Here is a 19,846-nt window from a genome sequence, read left to right on the forward strand (position 1 = left end):
AATAGAAGAAGGGAAGGACAGGAGGAAGTAGTACATACATGGAGGATGGAAAAGTTACAAGAGGATGGAAAAAAGGTAGAATATAAGAGGGAAGTGGAGGAGTGGGTGGGTAAATACAGACTGGAGCAGATAGGGGACGTGGAAGGTGTATGCACGATATTCACGGATGAAATCTGTGCAGCATGTGAGGTGGTGTGTGGGGTGAAGAGAAGACGAAAGGGGGTGCAAGGAACAGCATGGTGGAATGAAGAGGTGAGACAGGCTGTGGTGCAAAAGAAGAAAGCATATAGTGAGTGGAGGCGAAATGAGGGTGTGGAAGAAGTTGAGACAGAAGAGTGTGTTATATGTAGAGAGGAAGAGAGAGGTGAAAAGATTAGTAAGAGGTTAGTAAGAAGAGAGTGGATGAGGAATCTGAAAGGAACTTGAGCGTAAAGTGGAGGGAATGTAAGAAAATGTTCTGGAAAGAGGTAAAGAAACTTAGACAGGGTGCCAAAGAAGTTAGCTGGGGAGTGAAAGATAAAAATGGTAGATTACTAGTGGAGAAGGGAGAAAAAGTGAGTAGATGGAGAGCACACTTTAAAGAATTGTTGAATATAGAGAATGAAAGTAATGTGAGTATAAGTGGCTGGGAATGGCTAGCAGAAGGAGGCATGTGAAAAGAGAGGAAGAAATCAGGAAGGTGGAAGTTGTGGAAGTGATGAAGAATGTTAAAATGGGGAAAGCCCCAGGAATTGATGGAGTATGTGGTGAAATGTTGAAGAATTGGGGAGAGATAATAGTAGAATAGATGTGGATGACGTGCAGATTGGCATGGGAGGAAGGTAGAGTCCTGGATGATTGGAAGTCAGGTATAATTATTCCCTTGTACAAAGGAAAAGGGGAAAAAGAAGTGTGTGGTAATCATAGGGGCATTTGTCTTCTTCTAGCAATAGGAAAAGGATATGGTAGGATACTTATTGACAGAGTTAGGGAATCAACAGAGGAAATAGTTGGAGAAGAACAGGGAGGTTTCAGGAAGGTAAGAGGTCGTGTAGATCAGATATTCATTCGTACATCTTTAGTGGAAAAGTTTCTAGAGAAGGGGAGGAAGTTGTATGTGGCCTTCATGGATTTGGAGAAAGCATATGACAGGGTGGATAGAAGAGGATTGTGGAAAGTATTAAGAATATATGGAGTAGATGGAAAGTTTTTGAAGGCCGTGAAGAGTACATATGAGGGTGCTATGGCTGAAGTGCATGTGGATGGTGAATTGAGTAATATTTCTATATGAAGGTTGGACTGATGCAAGGATGTGTCATGTCTGTGTGGTTGTTCAATCTGAATATGGATGGGGCTATAAAACAGATACAAGATAGAGCAGTGGATGCTGGAGTGGCCCTAGTGAGAGAGGGCAATGTTTGGAAACTACCTGTACTGTTGATTGCAGATGATACTGTGTTGTTAAGTGAAGACGAAGGGGAGCTGCATGGCTTGGAGGATGAGTTTGGGAAAGTGTGTAAGAAACGGAATCTAAAGGTGAATGTAGGGAAGTGTAAGGTTATGGTCTTCGAGAGAAGTGAAGTCAGTGAATGTACAGTGAAGGTGGATGAGGAGGAAATGGAAAATGTGAGTGCATTTAAGAACTTGGGTAGTGTGATGAGTAAGGATGGAAGATTAGAGGATGAAGTGCTTGAGAGGGTGCAACAGGGAAGGAAGGTTGCTGGTTCCTTGAAAGTAGTGATAGGAAACAAGGAAGTGAGCAAGGAAGTGAAAAAGCTACTACATGACAGTATTGTGATACCAACTCTAACGTATGGAAGTGAAGTTAGGACCTTATTGGATGGACAGAAGTCAAGAGTGAGAGCAGCGGAAATGAGTTATTTGAGAGGAGCATGTGGAGTCACACGGAGAGACAGACTGACAAATGAGGAAGTGAAAAAGCGTTGTGGTGTGGATATGGATGTGATAGGAAGCGTCAGGAGAAACACAATGAGGTGGTTTGGACATGTGGAGAGGATGGAGAGTGAGAGACTGACAAGGAGAGTGTATGTGAGTGAGGTGGAGGGAGGGATAGGGAGGGGGAGGCCAAGAATGAGATAGCAGGATGGAGTGGAGAGGTGTACACTCAACCCCCTGCTATCGCGCCTAATTGGTCACAGGAAACGCGATTGATAGCTGAATACGCGATAGCTGAACTGAACAATCAATGGGAAAATTTCTAACTGGTTTTTCGGTGGCCCAACTTTTAACCACTTTATGCCTACGATTTCCTGCCAATCTCACCTCTAACATGAAATAAAGCATTATCATATTAATAATAACAGTATAAATAAACAACATAAAAGGCCATCAAACTTTTATAAGGATTACGGATTGGGTGGTTTGATGGGTTCCGAGGCTTGGGAGTGGCTTAGTTGCCGCCAGATCTCTTTGGCTGTCTCCATTTCTTTAGTGTCCACAGCTAAAGGGGGTATCACATGGTACCTTATATCAGGAATGGCTGAGGAACATTTAAGTGGAACAAAACTTGGACGCTATCACATACGTTCCTCACACTGTTGTCAGAGCCCCGTCTCAGTTGTAAACACGTGATTACTTTATCGACATCACAGTTTTTTTGGCATAAGAAATATTAACTCTTTATAAGGGTTTCAAAACGATTGATATTTATTCTAAAATACAATATTAATAAGTATTCAGTGTTAGGCTAAATTTCAATGCCGTAGTACGATATATTCTTTCGAGCTGAATGGGTTTTGGCCACTGTTTTGCCCGTTGTGTCCTCGGCAGGAATCCATTCAGATGCATTCCAAATGCCCGTGCTATAATGGGGAATTTTACCACGTTACCGTTTCGATTAACCATCATATCCTCTGCAAACCTCGTATGAAGTGCCGTGTGAATAAGTTTCGCTTAGCCTGTCTTCAAACTCGACGCGTGATAGCGGTCTTGGGATAGGTGATAGCATATATGGTTGTGCATTTGATGTGTGCGTGATAGCAGATAAGCGTGATAGCTGAACGCGTGATAGCAAGGGGTTGAGTGTATAAGAGAGGGGAGTGTGAACTGGGAGCAGGGCACTGAAATGGCGGGGGATAGGGCGACATGAAGGCCATTTGTTTGTGGCCACCCCTTACGGGATTAAGGCGTCTGGCAATAGACAGACAGACAGATAGATAGAATTGAATTGCAGTTATGAAAATGGTACATAACCAACAGGGAATAAAATGATGGAGGGTAGTAGACTCAAATTATGGCAAGTATATAAACAAGATGATACCCAGATGTAGATCGAATGGTGTCTAAATTATTAGAGGTGAAAGACTATACGAAAGAAATGGAACCAATATTATTTGCCTAACTGAAAAAAAATTAACCTCAAAGATATCAAACAATACTCTAAACTTAGAGGAATACAATATATGGAGAAGGAACAGAAATTTAGGAAGGGGAGGGATTACAATCTTAACAAAGAAAAATCTACAAGCCAAAGAAATAAAAACAGTTATACCCTCACAAGTAGAACTGATTGCATTGGAGATAAACACATATGAAGGGAAATTAATTGTGGTAAATTTATACATGCCACTCAAAGCAAACACTTGTGAAAGAGATGAACATGAAAACCTGGCAGAAAGAACAATTCAGAGTTTAAGAACATTATTACACAGAATGGAAGAGAAATCTGAAAGAATTATATTAACTGGAGATCAATACAAATATTAATTGGCATACTCTAGACGTAAGAAGCCACAAAAGCTCCTGGATCTTGTGCAGAGTTTTCCTAACACAGCATGTAAAGGAAAACACCAGAAACAGAGGACTTGATGATCCATCAGTAATAAATCTTATATTTACTACAGTCATTCTATTTTATGAAGGCAGTTTGAGTGAGGCGCTCTGGGACCTCACTCTGTTAGCTCTGTTGCCACATCATCGCCACACACGTGCTGTCTCTCTCTCTCCCTCTCTCTCTCTCATATTTATATTAACTACTACTAATTGTATTTTCTTTATTTTTTCTCTTGTTTTCGACATTTTTTCCACATCATCCCTGAGGTAAAAGTCTATAGGTGCGTTTTTTTTTTTATAGCTTCCATGGCGGGAGACTGACTGAGTATGACCCGCTCACACAGGGCTCTCCCTCGTGTCACCACCTGACAACGTCGCAAAAGCAGCACTGACAAGTCTTATGAGATTTATACTATACTATAACTTTTTTATTGAATTACATCTATACAGAGTGTTTAAAATTCATTTATAAGTAGTTCCTAGCTTAAAATAGGAGAGTGAGAGAAAGAGAGAGGTGAGCACAAATAATTACATGTGTGTCAGCGGCGATGTACCAACAGAGCTAACAGTGTGAGGTCCCAGATCGCCCCACCCAAACTGCCTTCATAAAATAGAACGACTATAGGCATGAATATGATACTGACAATATAATGTATCACCCTCCATTCAGCAAAAGCAATCGGTAGAGAGGTGGCCTGCAGTCCTAACGGACCCAGGCTCAAATCCCGGTTGGGGCAGGGAACAGTTTAAGGATTTGAATTTCATTAAATCAGGCTTTACTGATCCACCAGAAGACCCGCCGACATGTCGTAAATTACCACCGCTAATACCAATACACCAGTCCTGTATGAGACAGCCCTAGCATGTATTCAATATGGAGGGTGGGTGTTAGCGCCAAAGTGGTGACATGTAGAGGTGTATGGTATGTAGGAGGACTGCTGGGTCTTGATAGCAGGCTGTGAAGCCTATGCCCTGAGTCGGACACAAAAAAAAAAAGGCAACTTCAGGATTCCATGTGACATAGTCATCAGTAATGAGAGTTACAAAAAGAGTCTAAACTACAAAATAGACAACTATCATGACCTGATCAAGTACTTCTTAGAAACAAAATGGGAAAAGGAGCATAGAGGACAAGATTTAAATATTATATATGGAAAATATTGTGATTTTTATGAAACAGGAGTCCAAAATGCAGGAGCATATAGAGGTTGAGGGAGTGGACTTTCTGACCACCACTTGGTGGTGGTGAAAATCAAGGTCCAAGTGAAATGGAGAAAAATACAAAGGGAAGGACAGGAGGAAGTAGTACAGTAAACACAAGGAGGGTGGAAAGGTTACAAGAGGATGGAAAAAATGGGCAGAGTATAAGAAACAAGTGCCGGAGTGATTGGGTAAATATGGATTGGTGCAGATGGGCGATGTGGAAGGTGCAGCAAGATATTCACAGAAGAAATCTGTGCAGCATGTGAGGTGGTGTGTGGGGTAAACAGAAGACAAAAGGGGGTGCAAGGAACAGCATGGTGGAATGAAGAGATGTGATAGGCTGTGGCACAAAAGAAGAAAGCATTTAGTGAGTGGATGAGAAACAGGGGCGTGAAAGACGTTGAGAGACAGAAGAGAGAGTTATATCTAGAGAGGAAGAGAGAGATGAAGAGATTAGTAAGAGAGAGTAAGAAGAGAGTGGATGACGAATTTAGATGGAAATCGAGTGTAAAGTGGAGAGAATGTAAGAAAATGTTCTGGAAAGAGGTAAAGAGAGTCAGACAGGGTGCCAAAGAAGTCAGTCAGGGAGTGAAAGATATAAATGGTATATTACTAGTGGAGAAGGGAGAAAAAGTGAGCAGATGGAGAGAATACTTCAATGAATTGCTGAACATACAGAATGAAAGTAATGCGAGTATAAGTGGCTGGGGAAGGGCTGGGAGACAGAGGGATGTGAGAAGAGAGGAAGAAATCAGTAGGATGAAAGTTGTGAAAGCAATAAAGCCAAAATGGGGAAAGCCCCAAGAATTGATGGAGTGTGTGGTGAAATGCTGAAGCATGAGGGACAGATAGTAGTAGAATGCATGTGGAAGATGTGCAGATTGGCCTTCGAGGAAGGTAGAGTCCTAAAGGATTGGAAGTCAGGTATAATTATTCCCTTGTACAAAGGAAAAGGGGAAAAAGAAGTGTGTGGTTATCATAGGGGCATTTGTCTTCTTAGTGCAATAAGAAAACTAGCTATATGGTAGGATACTTACTGACAAAGTTAGAGAAATAACAGAAGAATTAGTTGGAGAAGAACAGGGAGGCTTTAGGAAGGGAAGAGGTTGTGTAGATCAGATATTCATTCTTAGATCTTTAGTGGAAAAGTTTCTAGAGAAGGGAATGAAGTAGTATGTGGCCTTCATGGATTTGGCGAAAGCATATGACAGAGTGGAGAGACAAGGATTGTGGAAAGTATTAAGAATATATGGAGTAGATGGAAAGTTGTTGAATGCTGTTAAGAGTGCTAAGGCTGCAGTCTGTGTGGATAGTGAACCGAGTGAATTTTTCTACTTGAAGGTTGGATTGAAACAGGGATGTGTCATGTCTCCATGGCTGTTCAATCTGTATATGGATGGGGTTATAAAAGAGATACAAGGTAGGGCAGTGGATGTTGGAGCAGCCCTAGTGAGAGAGGAAAGTATTTGGAAACTCCCTGTACTGTTGTTTGCAGATGATACTGTGTTATTAAGTGAAGATGAAGGGGAATTGCAAGGCTTGGTGGATGAGTCTGGCAATGTGTGTAAGATGCAGAATCTAAAGGTGAATGTAGGGAAGAGTAAAGTTATGGTCTTCAAGAGAAGTGAAGTCAGGTAATGTACAGTGAGGCTGGATGAGGAGGAAATGGAAAATGTGAGTCTATCTATCTATAGCCCTACGCCCTAATCCCGCAAAGGGTGGCCGCAGACAAAACGCCTCCAAGTCGCTCTGTCACCCACCATTTGACTACCCTCCCCCCAACTCACCCCCCCCTCCCTCATATACCTCTCAACTCCATCCCTCCACCTCATCCTTGGTCTACCTCTCCCTCTCCCTCCCTCCACCTCACCTACATACACCCTCTTAGTCAGTCTTTCATTCTCCATTCTCTTCACATGTCCAAATGTGAGTGCATTTAAGTATTTGGGTTGTGTGATGAGTAAGGATGGAAGTTTAGAGGGTGAAGTGCTTGAAAAGGTACAACAAGGAAGAAAGGTTGCTAGTTCCTTGAAAGCAGTGATAAGAAACAGAGAAGTGAGCATGGAAGTGAAAAAGTTACTACATTGCAGTACAGTGATACCAACTCTAATGTATGGAGGTGAAGCTTGGACCTTGTTGGAGGGACAGAGGTCAAGAGTGAGAGCAGTGGAAATGAGTTATTTGAAAGGAGCATGTGGAGTCACATGGAGAGACAGACTAACAAATGAGGATGTGAAGGAGCATTGTGGTGTGGATGTGGATGTGATAGGAAGCATTAGGAGAAACACATTAAGGTGGTTTGGCCATGTGGAGAGGATGGAATGCAAGAGACTGACGAGGAGAATGTATGTGAGTGAGGTGGAGAGGGGAGGAGAGGGAGGGGGAAGCCAAGGATGAAATGGGGGGATGGAGTGGAGAGGTGTATGAGAGAGGGGGGTGTGAGCTGGGAGCAGGGAAATTAGATGGCAGGAGACAGGGTGACATAGAGGCGATTTGTTTGTGGCCACCCCTTACAGGATTATGGTGCCTGACAATAGACATAGATAAATAGATATGGTCACTGCATTTGAAGAAGAATAGACAGTATATATCATATTTGCAGGTTTACAAGGCTGAGTTGTGTATAAGACACCCCCAGTATAGTCAAGTCACCTAAGGCGCGGCTAATTGGTTCTGGACCACGCCCGTGCCACAGAAAACCGTGCCATGAAAATAACTAAACCTATGGGAAAAATGGAATATGGTTCTGGACATTTGCCCAAAGTCCCCCTTTTCCCCATTTTTCTCCACTTTACGCATGCACACAATCACGCAACCAGTCAATGAATGTATTACACGTAACAATAGGCACAAAAAATAGAAGGGTGATCAGCCTTGTGTCTACTTGGGCAATACCATGCCCTGCAGATCGAGTGAAAAAAAAACTCAACCAAGTAGACACAGATCAGGTGACCGACTAAAACATTAAAGATGACGGAGGCTGCCTGGTCAAGCACTGACTGAAGAAGTTTATTTGATAAAGTTTGTATGCTCGTGTCAACAAAACTCACATTTAACGCATTAATAACCATTCTTATATAAGTGATGATGATGATAGGAGGCATTATACTTCGTCTTAGCTCTGAGACTGGTGCATCGTCACTAACCTGTTCATAGCAGTTTTACGAACAAACCTATAAACTAATCACAAAACCCAAAGAATCTTTGATGTTTCATTACTTAACACAATGAATTTGGTGAAGTTTAACCTCCTCATGAGAGAAAAAAGTCACAGCTGGAGCACTCGTAGTATGAAGCTGAAGTGGCCGCCACCTTCTTTGTTTACAAACGGAAGAGCGCCGCCAGGGGAATTTGCCTGCGCGTTTCAAACCTTGCTGCGTCCGTGCTGTAGGTAGTTTATGCGCATGGTTCGTTTTGGGAGGGTCTGGCACCTTGCCATGTCATAGAAAACCGTGGCATAGAAGTCAGCACCATAGGCGACTTGACTGTACTGTAATACCATGCAAAATGTGGGTTTAGAGGTATAATCTGTGCATTAGATGAGCCGCAACTCTTTGGACACCAGGAGCTTGTTGCCTCAGTAACTCCAGTCCTTTATTACTCTTCCCACTGACCAGTGAAGTAATAGCTACTATTAACACCTTGCTAAGCAACACAGCCTTTGATCTGGTTGTTCCATTAGCCAGCTTCTTCTGTGGGTTTTACAAGCTATCTAGGCTGTATGCACCACCGCCAATATCTAAACGGGTTATAGCCTACATCTAATATTCCAGCATTAACTCATACTATCTTACAAACTTAAAATCATGTTACCATGAATTTTATAAAATAGGTTAAAGGAAAGTTACATTTTATTAAAGTCAGCACATCAAGAGTTGGTGATCAAAAACCTTTAAAATCAGTATCATCCAAACCTGACATCATCAGTTCATCAAATTCATCCTGGGTTATTAAGTTTGCAGTTCTTCGTTGTAAGGATCAAACTCTGAATTCAAACATGTAGCTTCGGCATTGGCTTCCCTTTCCTCATCCACCCACAAAATATCATCTTCTGTGCCATCCCCTGAACTGGATATTCCATATTTCTTGAAAGAGTTGATGACTGTTTCCACAGATATATCATTCCATGCTTTGATAATAAAATCACACAGCACATCCAGACCTGAAGCATGCATATGCCCACCTTTTGTATACGGCTTTTTACCACTGATCATCCCCTCGTTCCACAGCTCATGGCTTCGGTCTTTGAATGGTTTATTCAGACAGATATCAAATGGTTGAAGGAGTGAAGTTCACCAACCAGGAATAAAAGCAATGTCACTGTTGTCTATCACTGTTGGTGATGAGCCCTGCTTCAGGTCTGTTAATCCTGCACTCAGTGGCAAACAACCCAGTCAGTCGCTCTCAATCCAAGATACATGCCAGTGTTCGTGGCGTGGGTTCAACAGGTTACTCACCTTTCTTATGTCCTCATGGATGTATACATGGGGATATTTTGATGAAACTTTGCCTTCATATAGAAAACAAGTTGTGTTTGATGATGATGTAGGTAATTTCAATGATTTTTGAAAGTATATGTACAATATTCAGCGAAACAAAGGTCAAGGTGAGTGAGTGGCGAAGTTCCTCATCATGCCTATGGATCCCACAACCACAGGATGTAAAGGTTAGGATTTCATACCGGTACTTGGTGTTTAGGACGATTCCCAGTTTTGGGCATTTTTTATGAGGTTCAAGAATCATCTTATACCCCAGCAAATACAGTAAGAAAACTGAAAAAGTACAGAGGATGGTGAGTAGGATGCAACCAAGTTTGAGACAGCTGCCTCATGAAGAGAGACTGAAGAAGCTTAAGTTACATATGCTCAGGGAGAGTGGGGACAGAGGAGATTTAATTATGATGTTTAAAGGCCTTACAAAACTGGAAAAGGTGGACAGATATGAACTGTTTGTGGATTATAATGGAGGGACAAGAGGACATGAACTGAAATTGAAGAAGTGTAGGTACTTTACTGATGTGAACAAATTTTGTCTCAAACAAAAGTACTGACATCTGGAACAGTTGAGAAGAGGTGGTGCCAGCATGCTCTCCAATACAAGTTTCTCTAACTGTCAACACCAAACTACATGCACAGTACACACTACACTTCCTTTTCAAAATTAAATAAAGAAAAATGGCACAATTAAATCTGGCCTCGGAGACCCCAGGGATGGGGGGGTACAATAAATTCCCCCACCATCTGCCCCTCTCCAGGTGACGACTCAGAGAGATGCTTGGAACCACTGTCTGACTTACTTTCAGTGGTGTACCTGAGGGGGAGGGGGCTGTTTGAAATTGCCCCCCGGGCCCCCAGTTGAGGGGGGGCCCCCAAAAAGCCTTAAAAATTTATAAGCTTTTTGATTAATATTTAAAAATATATATACAGTATATCATCCCGACAATCCCGGCTGAGATATTAAATAAGTTCTAAGAATGAGGGGGGCTAGGTTCTTTGCGGGGCCCCCCTCTTGGAGGGGGCCCCCGCAAAGAACCTAGCCCCCCGGGCCCCCAAATCTCTAGGTACGCCTCTGCTCACTTCTTCATTTCTGCAACATTCATGGCCCTTCCTCTAACTTTCTGTTGAACATCACCTCTCCTCCTCTAAACCTCACCTTCTCTTCCTGTCTGAGACTCTGCTGTCTGAGGCAACTGATTGCAAACCCTTTTCTGTTTCCTCCTACTTTCACTATATACATTTTAAAGACGAAGGTCGTTGTTGTGTATATGTACAGAACGATTTATCTTGCTCTCGTGTTCCTGAACTTGATTCATCCGAATTCCCTACTTTCTTGTCATTCTTTGACTAAATATATCTGCGCTGTTTACTATCTCCTAATTCTACTATGAAAAATTTTTCGGCTATCTTACTTCTACGATGGAATACACTCTATTCATTTCTCCATTCTCTGAAATCTCCATTCTAGGAGATTTCAATGTTCACCACCCCCTTTGGCTCTCCTCTCCTTTCACTGATCCATCTGGTGAACAAGCTTACATCTTTTCTATCCTTAACCCTTTCTTTACCAGAAATGTGTTTTGATGTACCCCCATACATCACTTGTAAACACCCGTGAGACACCAGAACCGCAACCGTGGTACGCTGGTACATCCTCTAATGAATGGCAGCTTATGGGCCTCAGGGTAGCCCGGTAAGGCTGTTTTGGGGGACCTCGAGATAGCAACAGCTCTGTGTTTTGACAACAAAGATTGTGACGAAGTTCTGACGAATTCTGACATAATAAGATACGTCATGACTGAGTTGCAGTGACACCAATGGCTTCTCACTCATCTGTGATGTAACCTGTTTTAGACCAATCATTATTTTATTTATAATTTCTATTACAGATATTGTACTACATTTTCCGCTGACATAGGGCAAAATTTACACCCCTTGGCCTTCCTGAGAGACAGCCAGTTACCATGCACTTGACCACGAGGGAGGGTGTACAGGATATTTTTCTCTCATGGCTTCTCTGGCAGATTCCAGTAGTGACGAGTTTATTCCTCATGAGGATACTTATTTAGATGTATCAGATGATGATGTAGCAGTGTCTGATGTGTCAGTAGATGACTATGATCCTGAAAATGATAGTGAGGTTTATTTGAGGAGGAGGAGGAGGAGGATATTAGTAGTGAGCTTAGTGACGCCACTCTCTCGCCAACAAGTGGGTCAAGGTCGCCATCACCATCACGTGTCCACACACTTCATGCTCAGCTTACAAGGTAAATAAATAAGCCATCCATCTGTGCATGATATTTTTTTTTCAAGCCAGTTTGTACAGTATTGTAGATACCTGAGTAACAGTACGTTGGCATATGTAAACTTATAAGGTGATTTACAGTATTTTATAATCTTTTTTTTTTCATTACCAACATCAAGCTGGGTTTATGTGATGATCAGTATACAAACAAATCACAAAGCATGAATAGTTTGGACATGGCAAGAAAAAAATACACTACCCCACACACGACGGGAGGTATGGGGGGTAAACGTGGTGTTTACACTGGGGGGAGGAGTCGGTAAAGAAGGGGTTAATGACCTAGAGCAGCTTGTACAGCACCCTACCTGTATCCCTGACCACTTTGGAGAGCTCCAACATACTTGACCTCTTTCTTACACCTAATCCCTCTACTTACACTGTTAATCTTTCCTCTCCGTTGGGCTCCTCCGATCACAACCTAACTACCTTAACCTGTCCTATCATTTCAGTACAGCCTGTGGACCTTCCAAAGAAACATCGACTGTGGCACTTTGGAGCTGCGGACTGGGAGGCTCTCAGGCAGTACCGGTACTTCTTTGATTTTCCCTGGAATGATTATTGCTTTCATGGCCGGGGGCCATCTGAGTGTGCACTGCCATTACGGAGGTTATTCTCTCGGATATGGAAGCATACAGTACATTCCCTTCTTATATCCTCTGACTAATGCAAGAACGCCTTGGTTTAACTGCGCTTGTTCTAATGCTGTCCGCAACAAGGAGAGGGCCTATAAAAGGTACCAGAACCAACCCGACCCTGAATCACATCTTGCTTATGTTTCTGCCTGGAATCATGCTAAGTCTGTTCTTCGCTCCGCTAAAAATAATTTCATCCATACCAAAATGCTCTCAACTCTCCAACTCGAATTCTTCACGCTCCTTCTGGCACCTTGCCAAAAACCTTTCTAACAACTTTATCTCATCATCCTTCCCTCCTCTTTTCTATTCTGATGGCTCTGTAGCTATATCTTCTACTGATAAAGCAGATCTCTTCACTCAGACTTTCTCCTCCGATTCCACCTTAGACAATTTCAGTGCCGTTCCTCCATTACTTCCCCCCTCTGACTTCCTAATGGCTGACATTAAAATTTCTTCAGCTGATGTATTTTCTGCTATCAATGGCCTTAATACTAACAAGGCATATGGGCCTGATGGAGTCCCTCCTGTTGTCCTCAAGAACTGTGCTTACACCCTGCCTAGGTAAACTCTTTTGCCTTTGTCTATCAACTTGTACCTGTCCTTCCTGCTGGAAGTTTGTTCTCATTCAGCCAGGACAGTTTATTCTTAACTGAAAAATTGTAAAGTATCTTTCCTATCACAACCTTCTTTCTGATCGTCGGTATGGGTTCCGTCAGGGATGCTCCACTGGTGATCTTCTCACCTACCTTTCAGACTCCTGGTCATCCTCCTTTCGGGACTTTGGTGAAAGCTTTGCCATCGCACCTGACATCTCAAAGGCTTTCGATCGAGTCTGGCATAAATCTTTAATTTCCAAACTGCCCTCTTACGGTTTCTATCCTTCTATCTGTGCCATCATCTATAGCTTCCTTTCTGGCCTTTCTATAGCCGCTGTTATAGACAGCCATCGTTCTTCTCCTAGATCTATCAACAGTGGTGTTCCTCAGGGCCCTGTCCTATCACTGACTCTCTTCCTTCTATTCATCAATGACCTAAGCTGTACATCTAACCCTATCCACTCATATGCTGATGATTCCACAATTCACCTTTCCATTTGGTTCCCGCAACGTCCATCTCAGCAGTTGCTTCAACAGACAAGGGATAAGGCTATGGCAAACCAAATGTCTGACTTGGCTCGTATCTCTGATGGGTAAAAATAATCTTGTTGTTTTTAATGCATCAAAAACTCAGTTTTTACACCTATCAACCCAACACAATCTTCCACAGGAATACCCACTAATGTTTAATAATATCCAGTTCAAACCTGCATCATCCCTGAACATGATTGGGGTTTCATTCACTAGGGACTTATCTTGGAATGATCATATTGCATCTCTCGCAAAATCTGCTCCCAAGAGATTACGTGTACTAAGCCGACTCCGTACGGTACCTTCTTTATCCCTGCACTGTTGTTGACTTTATACATGGGTTTTATTCGCTCCTGTGTAGAGTACAACTCTCAGGTGTGGGGAAGTTCCCCACATACAGCTCTTCTCAATAGGGTGGAATCAAAGGCCTTTGGTCTCATCAACTCTCCTTCTCTTACTGGCTCCTTACATTCTCTGACTATTTGCCGGGCTGTTGTATCTTTATCTCTTTTCTATCACTACTTCCATGGTCACTGCTCCTCTGAACTGTCTGCTTGCATCCCTCCACCTCTATGTCAGGCGCGTAGCACCCGTCTAGCAACAAACTCTCATCCCTTTTCTGTCCAACTTTCTAATGCAAGTGTTAACCGTTACTCCCAGTCCTTCATTTAAGCAACAGGTCAACTCTGGAACTGCCTCCCTCTGTCTGTATTTCCTACTTCCTATGCTCTCCAGTCTTTCAAACGCAGTGTGTCCAGGCACCTCAAAATGAACGGATCTTGAATTTGGCTCTCTTTCGTATTGTTTTTGTTTTTTTCTTGGAAGGAACGGTTTATGGGACCCTGACCTTTGGTTCCTTCTTTCTTACATTAAAAAAAAAAAAAAATTCGTGAGTTTAACCCCCATATGCCAGGCAATATTTCACGCAGTGGTCACCTCACTACAGGCAATCTCTCGGAAAATGCTGAAATTTGCTTGTTTTCAAACCTTAATATCTCGGAAAGTATAGCACTTAGAGAAATGAATTAACAACCATGTACTCACCAACTCTTCCTCTTGCAAATGAAGGTATTCCCCAGGTCTGTAGGTCCTTGCATTAATGGGTAATGATATGAGGAACAGAACTAATTTTGGGCACGAGAGAGATGTTCGTGCGTCTGACCGCAGCACCGACTGTGGCTTTGCTCTCAACGCGATAACTTACTCCACTACTAGATAAACTAGACACTGTTGCAGCCAAGGCATGCCTTATGGCACTATCACTGAGCCCTTTTCTAGTATTCTTGGAAAAAGGCTTGGCAGGGGCAGATAATCCAAGGGTCCATGTAAGGTGGGAACAGAATCAGGTGAGAGAAGTAAGCAAACATCGTCCTACACCTGGCAGTCACACAGATGACCGAGGTATGCTTGCCTCAGGTGCTGGGAGGCTATCCCCATCCTTTGGTGATGAGATCAAGTGGTGGTCACCTCAAACTGTGGCGCAAAAACACTTGCAGTTATAACCATCACCCGGCGGCCCCAATCCACCAGTTTCACGTCAGATATAATCATCACCTAGCACTTAGTGGTTAAAAGTACTATACTATAGAATGGATAATAAAGATATGGAGACAGGACAACACAAGCATAGCTCAAATCCTGTATGCTACAACTAGGCAAATACACTTGGAACAGTTTAGAAGAGGTGGTGCAAGCAAATATCCACGTGTTTAAAATTACTGCAGATTGGATGATTTAAGATACGGAGGCAGGACAACATGAGCTTAGTTCAAATCCTTCATAACTACTACAAATAGGTAAATACACCTGGAACAGTTTAGAAGACAGAGGTGGTGCAAAGAACTGTAGATTGGATGATTTACCATTTGGAGACAGGACAGCATGAAGATGAGGTGCTTCAAAGGGTACAACAAGGAAGAAAGGTTGCTGGTTCTTTCAAAGCAGTGATAAGGAACTGGGAAGTAAGCATGGGAGTACAAAGTCGCTGCATGACAGTATTGTGATACCAACTATAACATATGGAAGTGAAGCATGAACCTTGTTGGAAGGACACAAGTTAAGAGTGAGAGCAGTGGAAATGAGTTATCTGAAAGGAGCACGTGGAGGTATGTGAAGAGACAGACTGATAAATGTGCAAGTGAAGGAGCACTGTGGTGTGGATGTGGATGTGAGAGAAAGCATTAGGAGAAATACAATGAGGTGATTTGGCCATGTGGAGAAGATGGAGAAAGGGAGACTGACAAGGAGAGTGAATACGAGTGAGGTGGAGGGGGGATAGGGAGGGGAGGCCGAGGATGAGTTGGAGGGATGGAGTGGAAAGGTAGGTTATATGAGAGAGGGGTGTGTGAGCTGGAAGCAGAGCAGTGTAATGGCATTACACAGGGCGGCATGGAGGCGATTTGTTTGAGGCCACCCTTTACGGGATTGAGGCGTCTGGCAATAGACAGATAGATAAACAGATAGACAACAAGAGTTTAATTCAAATCTTGTATAGCTACCACAATTAGGTAAATACACTGTGCTGTATGACATGTGGTCAACTTAAGTCTAGCCAAATCCTTTGTTAAGATTATTGCATTTGCATCTGTCTCTCAACTCTGCCAAGTGTTTTCTATTGTGAAGAATGGGTTCTAGTAAGACGATGTGCGGCAGTGTAAGCAGTGTACAATCATCCATTCAGGTACAATGTACAACACGTGTGTTTCCTACCCTTTTTATTCCAACCTGGCCTGAAATTGCCCTCTCCCCATTGTGATTACCAAGTTGTAATAAGTTTATGGTAACTATACTTGTCATGAAGAAGTGATATGACAAAGATGTGAAATAAGTTGCAAAAGGGTGAAATTATGGAGCAACTTAAGTGTAAAATGGGTATAATTTTCATTTACAGCACTAGAATATGACACTGAAATTATGGACCAACTTATTGTAAAATGGGTATAAATATAATTTTCATTTACAGCACTAGAATATGACACTGAAGTCATTTACTTTCAATCATGTGTTGTATTTCCATTGGGAGAGGGAGAATGATTCTCAGATTTATTGAAATTTCAGGTTAATCAAACCAAGTTTCCCCTCAATTAATTTGATATAGCAAGGGGGCAGTGAAATGGCGGGGGACAGGGTGACGTGGAGGCGATTTGTTTGTGGCCACCCTGTATATGGAATTAACACATCTGGCAACAGATAGATAGATAGACAATGACCTACTGTATCACTGCCGAAACCTCTGCCTATCTCAGAAGCTATGCATAATCATCTCTTCGCAGGCACCTACAGAGCAGCGTGGGATGCTGATCTGGGGGGGGGTCTGCCTTCCTGCCACAACACTGGAGTCATATCACATGGACTTGCCTAGTCATTCTTGGGACTGTGCATCCTTCCGTGTCCTGGATGTGGCACTCACCAGACTGTGCATCGCACACACTGGCCTGTCATCTCATATCCACTACCTATGGCTGGTCCCAGACACTTATTGTCAGTGATGAAGAGACCAAGAGGAAGCCATAAACCATTTTAAAATGAACTGCCCAACCCCGTACTCTATACACACTAACCTGAAGGATTGTCTTCTTGCCCTAAGAATCATGGACTTCTCTCTCCCACTAATGGTACGGTACTCCTTAGTGGAGTGGGTTTAATCCATCAACTATTACATCAATTCCTTTGCCACAGGTATGTCTTCCTCAAAAGATCTAAGCATCCGCACCACCTCTATGTGAGCCTCGGGGGGAAGGGGGGCAAGGTTCCTACAGGCCTCCTGCCAGTAACAGCCCTTCCATGAACACCAAGAATCATTAAAAATAATGGAAATATAACATTATCTAATTTACCATGGCTGGTTTGTGGCCAAAACAAGTCATATAATTTACGATACTTCAGCCAGTAACTGGCCAAGTTGTTGCCTGACAACTCAAATTTCACCATGGCCTCTGTGAAAGTAACAGGCACTCTCCCATTCCTGTTTTAGTTTTCTCAGGAATATGAGGCTAACAACTAAGGTAAGGATTGGGTGTTTAAATTAGGACTGAATTGCTTGGGATCTACCTTAGGTTAAGTGGCATCAGGGTAGGTTCATGCCTAACATGGCTTATAGGCTAGCTAGTTTACATACAGCTGGGAGGAGGGCCATGTATCAAAAACCGGTAATTTCTGACTGAAATCTTGGTTTATTTATCTATCTATCAATAGCCAGATACCATAATCCCATAAGGGGTGGCCATTTGACTCTGAGTTAGTTGTTTTATGGGGAGGAGCACTAACCCTCTGCCAACCCACTTGTTCACACATAAGGTACAGGTATGGTTGGTTATATGGTTAAAATCAAATTAATCACACACAAAAAAAAAAATCCACTGCAAAGTTGTGAATGGGCTGAAAAAAGAACATTACAATAGAAGTAGCTACTATAGATTTGAAAAAATAATGTACCTAGACTAAAATTCACATACAGTAGAGTGTACTTTGATTTGTATGAAACTACAGTACAGTACATAGTGATAAAATACATATATAGTAACGGTATCATATTTTGCAATTAAACTGCCAATTCTTTGCCAATTTGTTAATATATTGCACATAAAATAAAAAACACAGTGAGACTCTGAAAGCTGTTTTTTATAGGGTTGCTTATGACTCCTGGTACGACATGAGTACAGGACAAAGACATCAAAGCAACGAGGCTCCTCCCCTAATTCATCTATTCATACACATGATGAAAACAAAAATGTGACACGGAGCACCGTGCAACACAGACTAGCCTATTATAACATAACTGGAATGACTTGGGGACGGATGGGTTTTGGGGTTCAATCAATGTGTTGGAAAGGTTGAGTTTGTTAGTTTAACTAACCACCAATATAGTGGACAGTACTAAGAGATTGGGAAATAGTCCTCCCTTCCATTTTCAAAGTACGGTAGTCTCAATGTAGTCACAGAGAAAGCTAATCTACTTTGGCTGTCAAAAATCATCCAGGCTGAAACTACCAAAGTTACATAGCTCAAGAACTTGGTTATGAGGTTCTCTTGGATTTTACGTATATATATATATATATATTATTGGTACAATTAATGCAATCAACACAATTACCTGATACAAAAATCACTTTTAAAATGATAAAGTGCTGCAGGTCTAATGAGTAGGTTACCACCAAACTTTGAGGTGGAATTGGTAATATTATGATTAACTGGAAAATGTATTTTTTTTTTTTTACTTACGCCTGTATCCACCCGAAAATAAGATGACTCCATCTGTATACTGTCGTGAATTGAGTACACGATGCAACTTCACGTCCATGTAGCTTTCGTTCTACATCCAACGATACGAAACGTACGGGCCCAAATTGCATCACTGTTGCCATTTGCCAAGCCTGGTGTAATGATTTCGCCATCCATAAACAATCATCATATGACTGTAGTAGATTCTTAAATAAATGATAATTTTGTAGCGAATGTATTTCAGTTCACAGATCAAACATTATTAAACATCCTGAGGTGAAGGCTCGGTGGTCTGCTGTATTATCGCTGGCAACACAAAGTTTATGGGTGTGTTGGAAACTTCGTATACACTTTAACTTATCTTCTGTCATTATGTTTATAGTTGATATATATGTAACGTTAGCGTGATATAAGATGGCTGTAAGGTGTCACGGGCAATATGTATTCATCTGCTCAAGACTCGTTGATCTGGAAAAGGAGGTACTGTTTCAAATTTTCGGCTTTATTGGAGTGACAGTGTAGAGTATACATGGAGCAGCGTTGCTAAGTCGGTGGGTTTTGTTAGCGCCCAATCCTTTCCGAAATCGCGCCCCCAAAAACCGTCATTCTACCCAAGTACAGTCGTGCTCAATAGTTCTGTGACACTATTTGATATCTGTTGCGATTTCATCCTGCATGAGTTTGCCATAGGTCCGGATATTCCCGGACATGTCCTGCATTTAGGTTTGTGCTACGTGTTCTAGGGTCGGCTTGTCCTCTGAACACGAGCTACTGAGCTGGGGTTCTCTTTCGAGACACAAAATGAGGAACAGGGCATAGAAACTCGGGTTGACCAACCTTACACGTATATTACTAAAATGCAGTATAATCTCACGGAGGACAGCCCAACACCCCCAGAGGGAGCCTGCGGAGGGGTAAATAGGCTACAGCGCGACCTGACTCTGGACGACAGGGACATAAATCCGCCCGGGCCGCGCGCTCCTATGACCCGGAGCTAGCCCGCCGCCACCATAGCAGGAAAGCGAGACTACCTTCAGGGCGAGCCGACTACTGACAACCACGGGGTGGGGCTATTACTCTAGCTCTAGT

General features: G+C 42.5%; 1 protein-coding gene across 1 annotated transcript in view; it reads right to left on the reverse strand.

Moving 5' to 3' along the window:
• The window catches only part of LOC145410739 (uncharacterized), a 256,684-nt gene extending 237,815 nt beyond the window's left edge, over positions 1-18,869 (reverse strand). Inside the window, exon 1 of the mRNA XM_080280844.1 lies at positions 18,758-18,869. Within this exon, the coding sequence (XP_080136970.1) occupies positions 18,758-18,790 (33 nt within the window). The 5' untranslated portion in view covers positions 18,791-18,869. The remainder of the gene's footprint in view (positions 1-18,757) is intronic.
• Positions 18,870-19,846: the final 977 nt, after the last annotated feature.

This window comes from Coenobita brevimanus, chromosome 86 (genome assembly GCF_032717465.1).
Source record: "Coenobita brevimanus isolate Jiangsu-jjx chromosome 86, ASM3271746v2, whole genome shotgun sequence".
NCBI classification, from domain to species: Eukaryota; Metazoa; Arthropoda; class Malacostraca; order Decapoda; family Coenobitidae; genus Coenobita; species Coenobita brevimanus.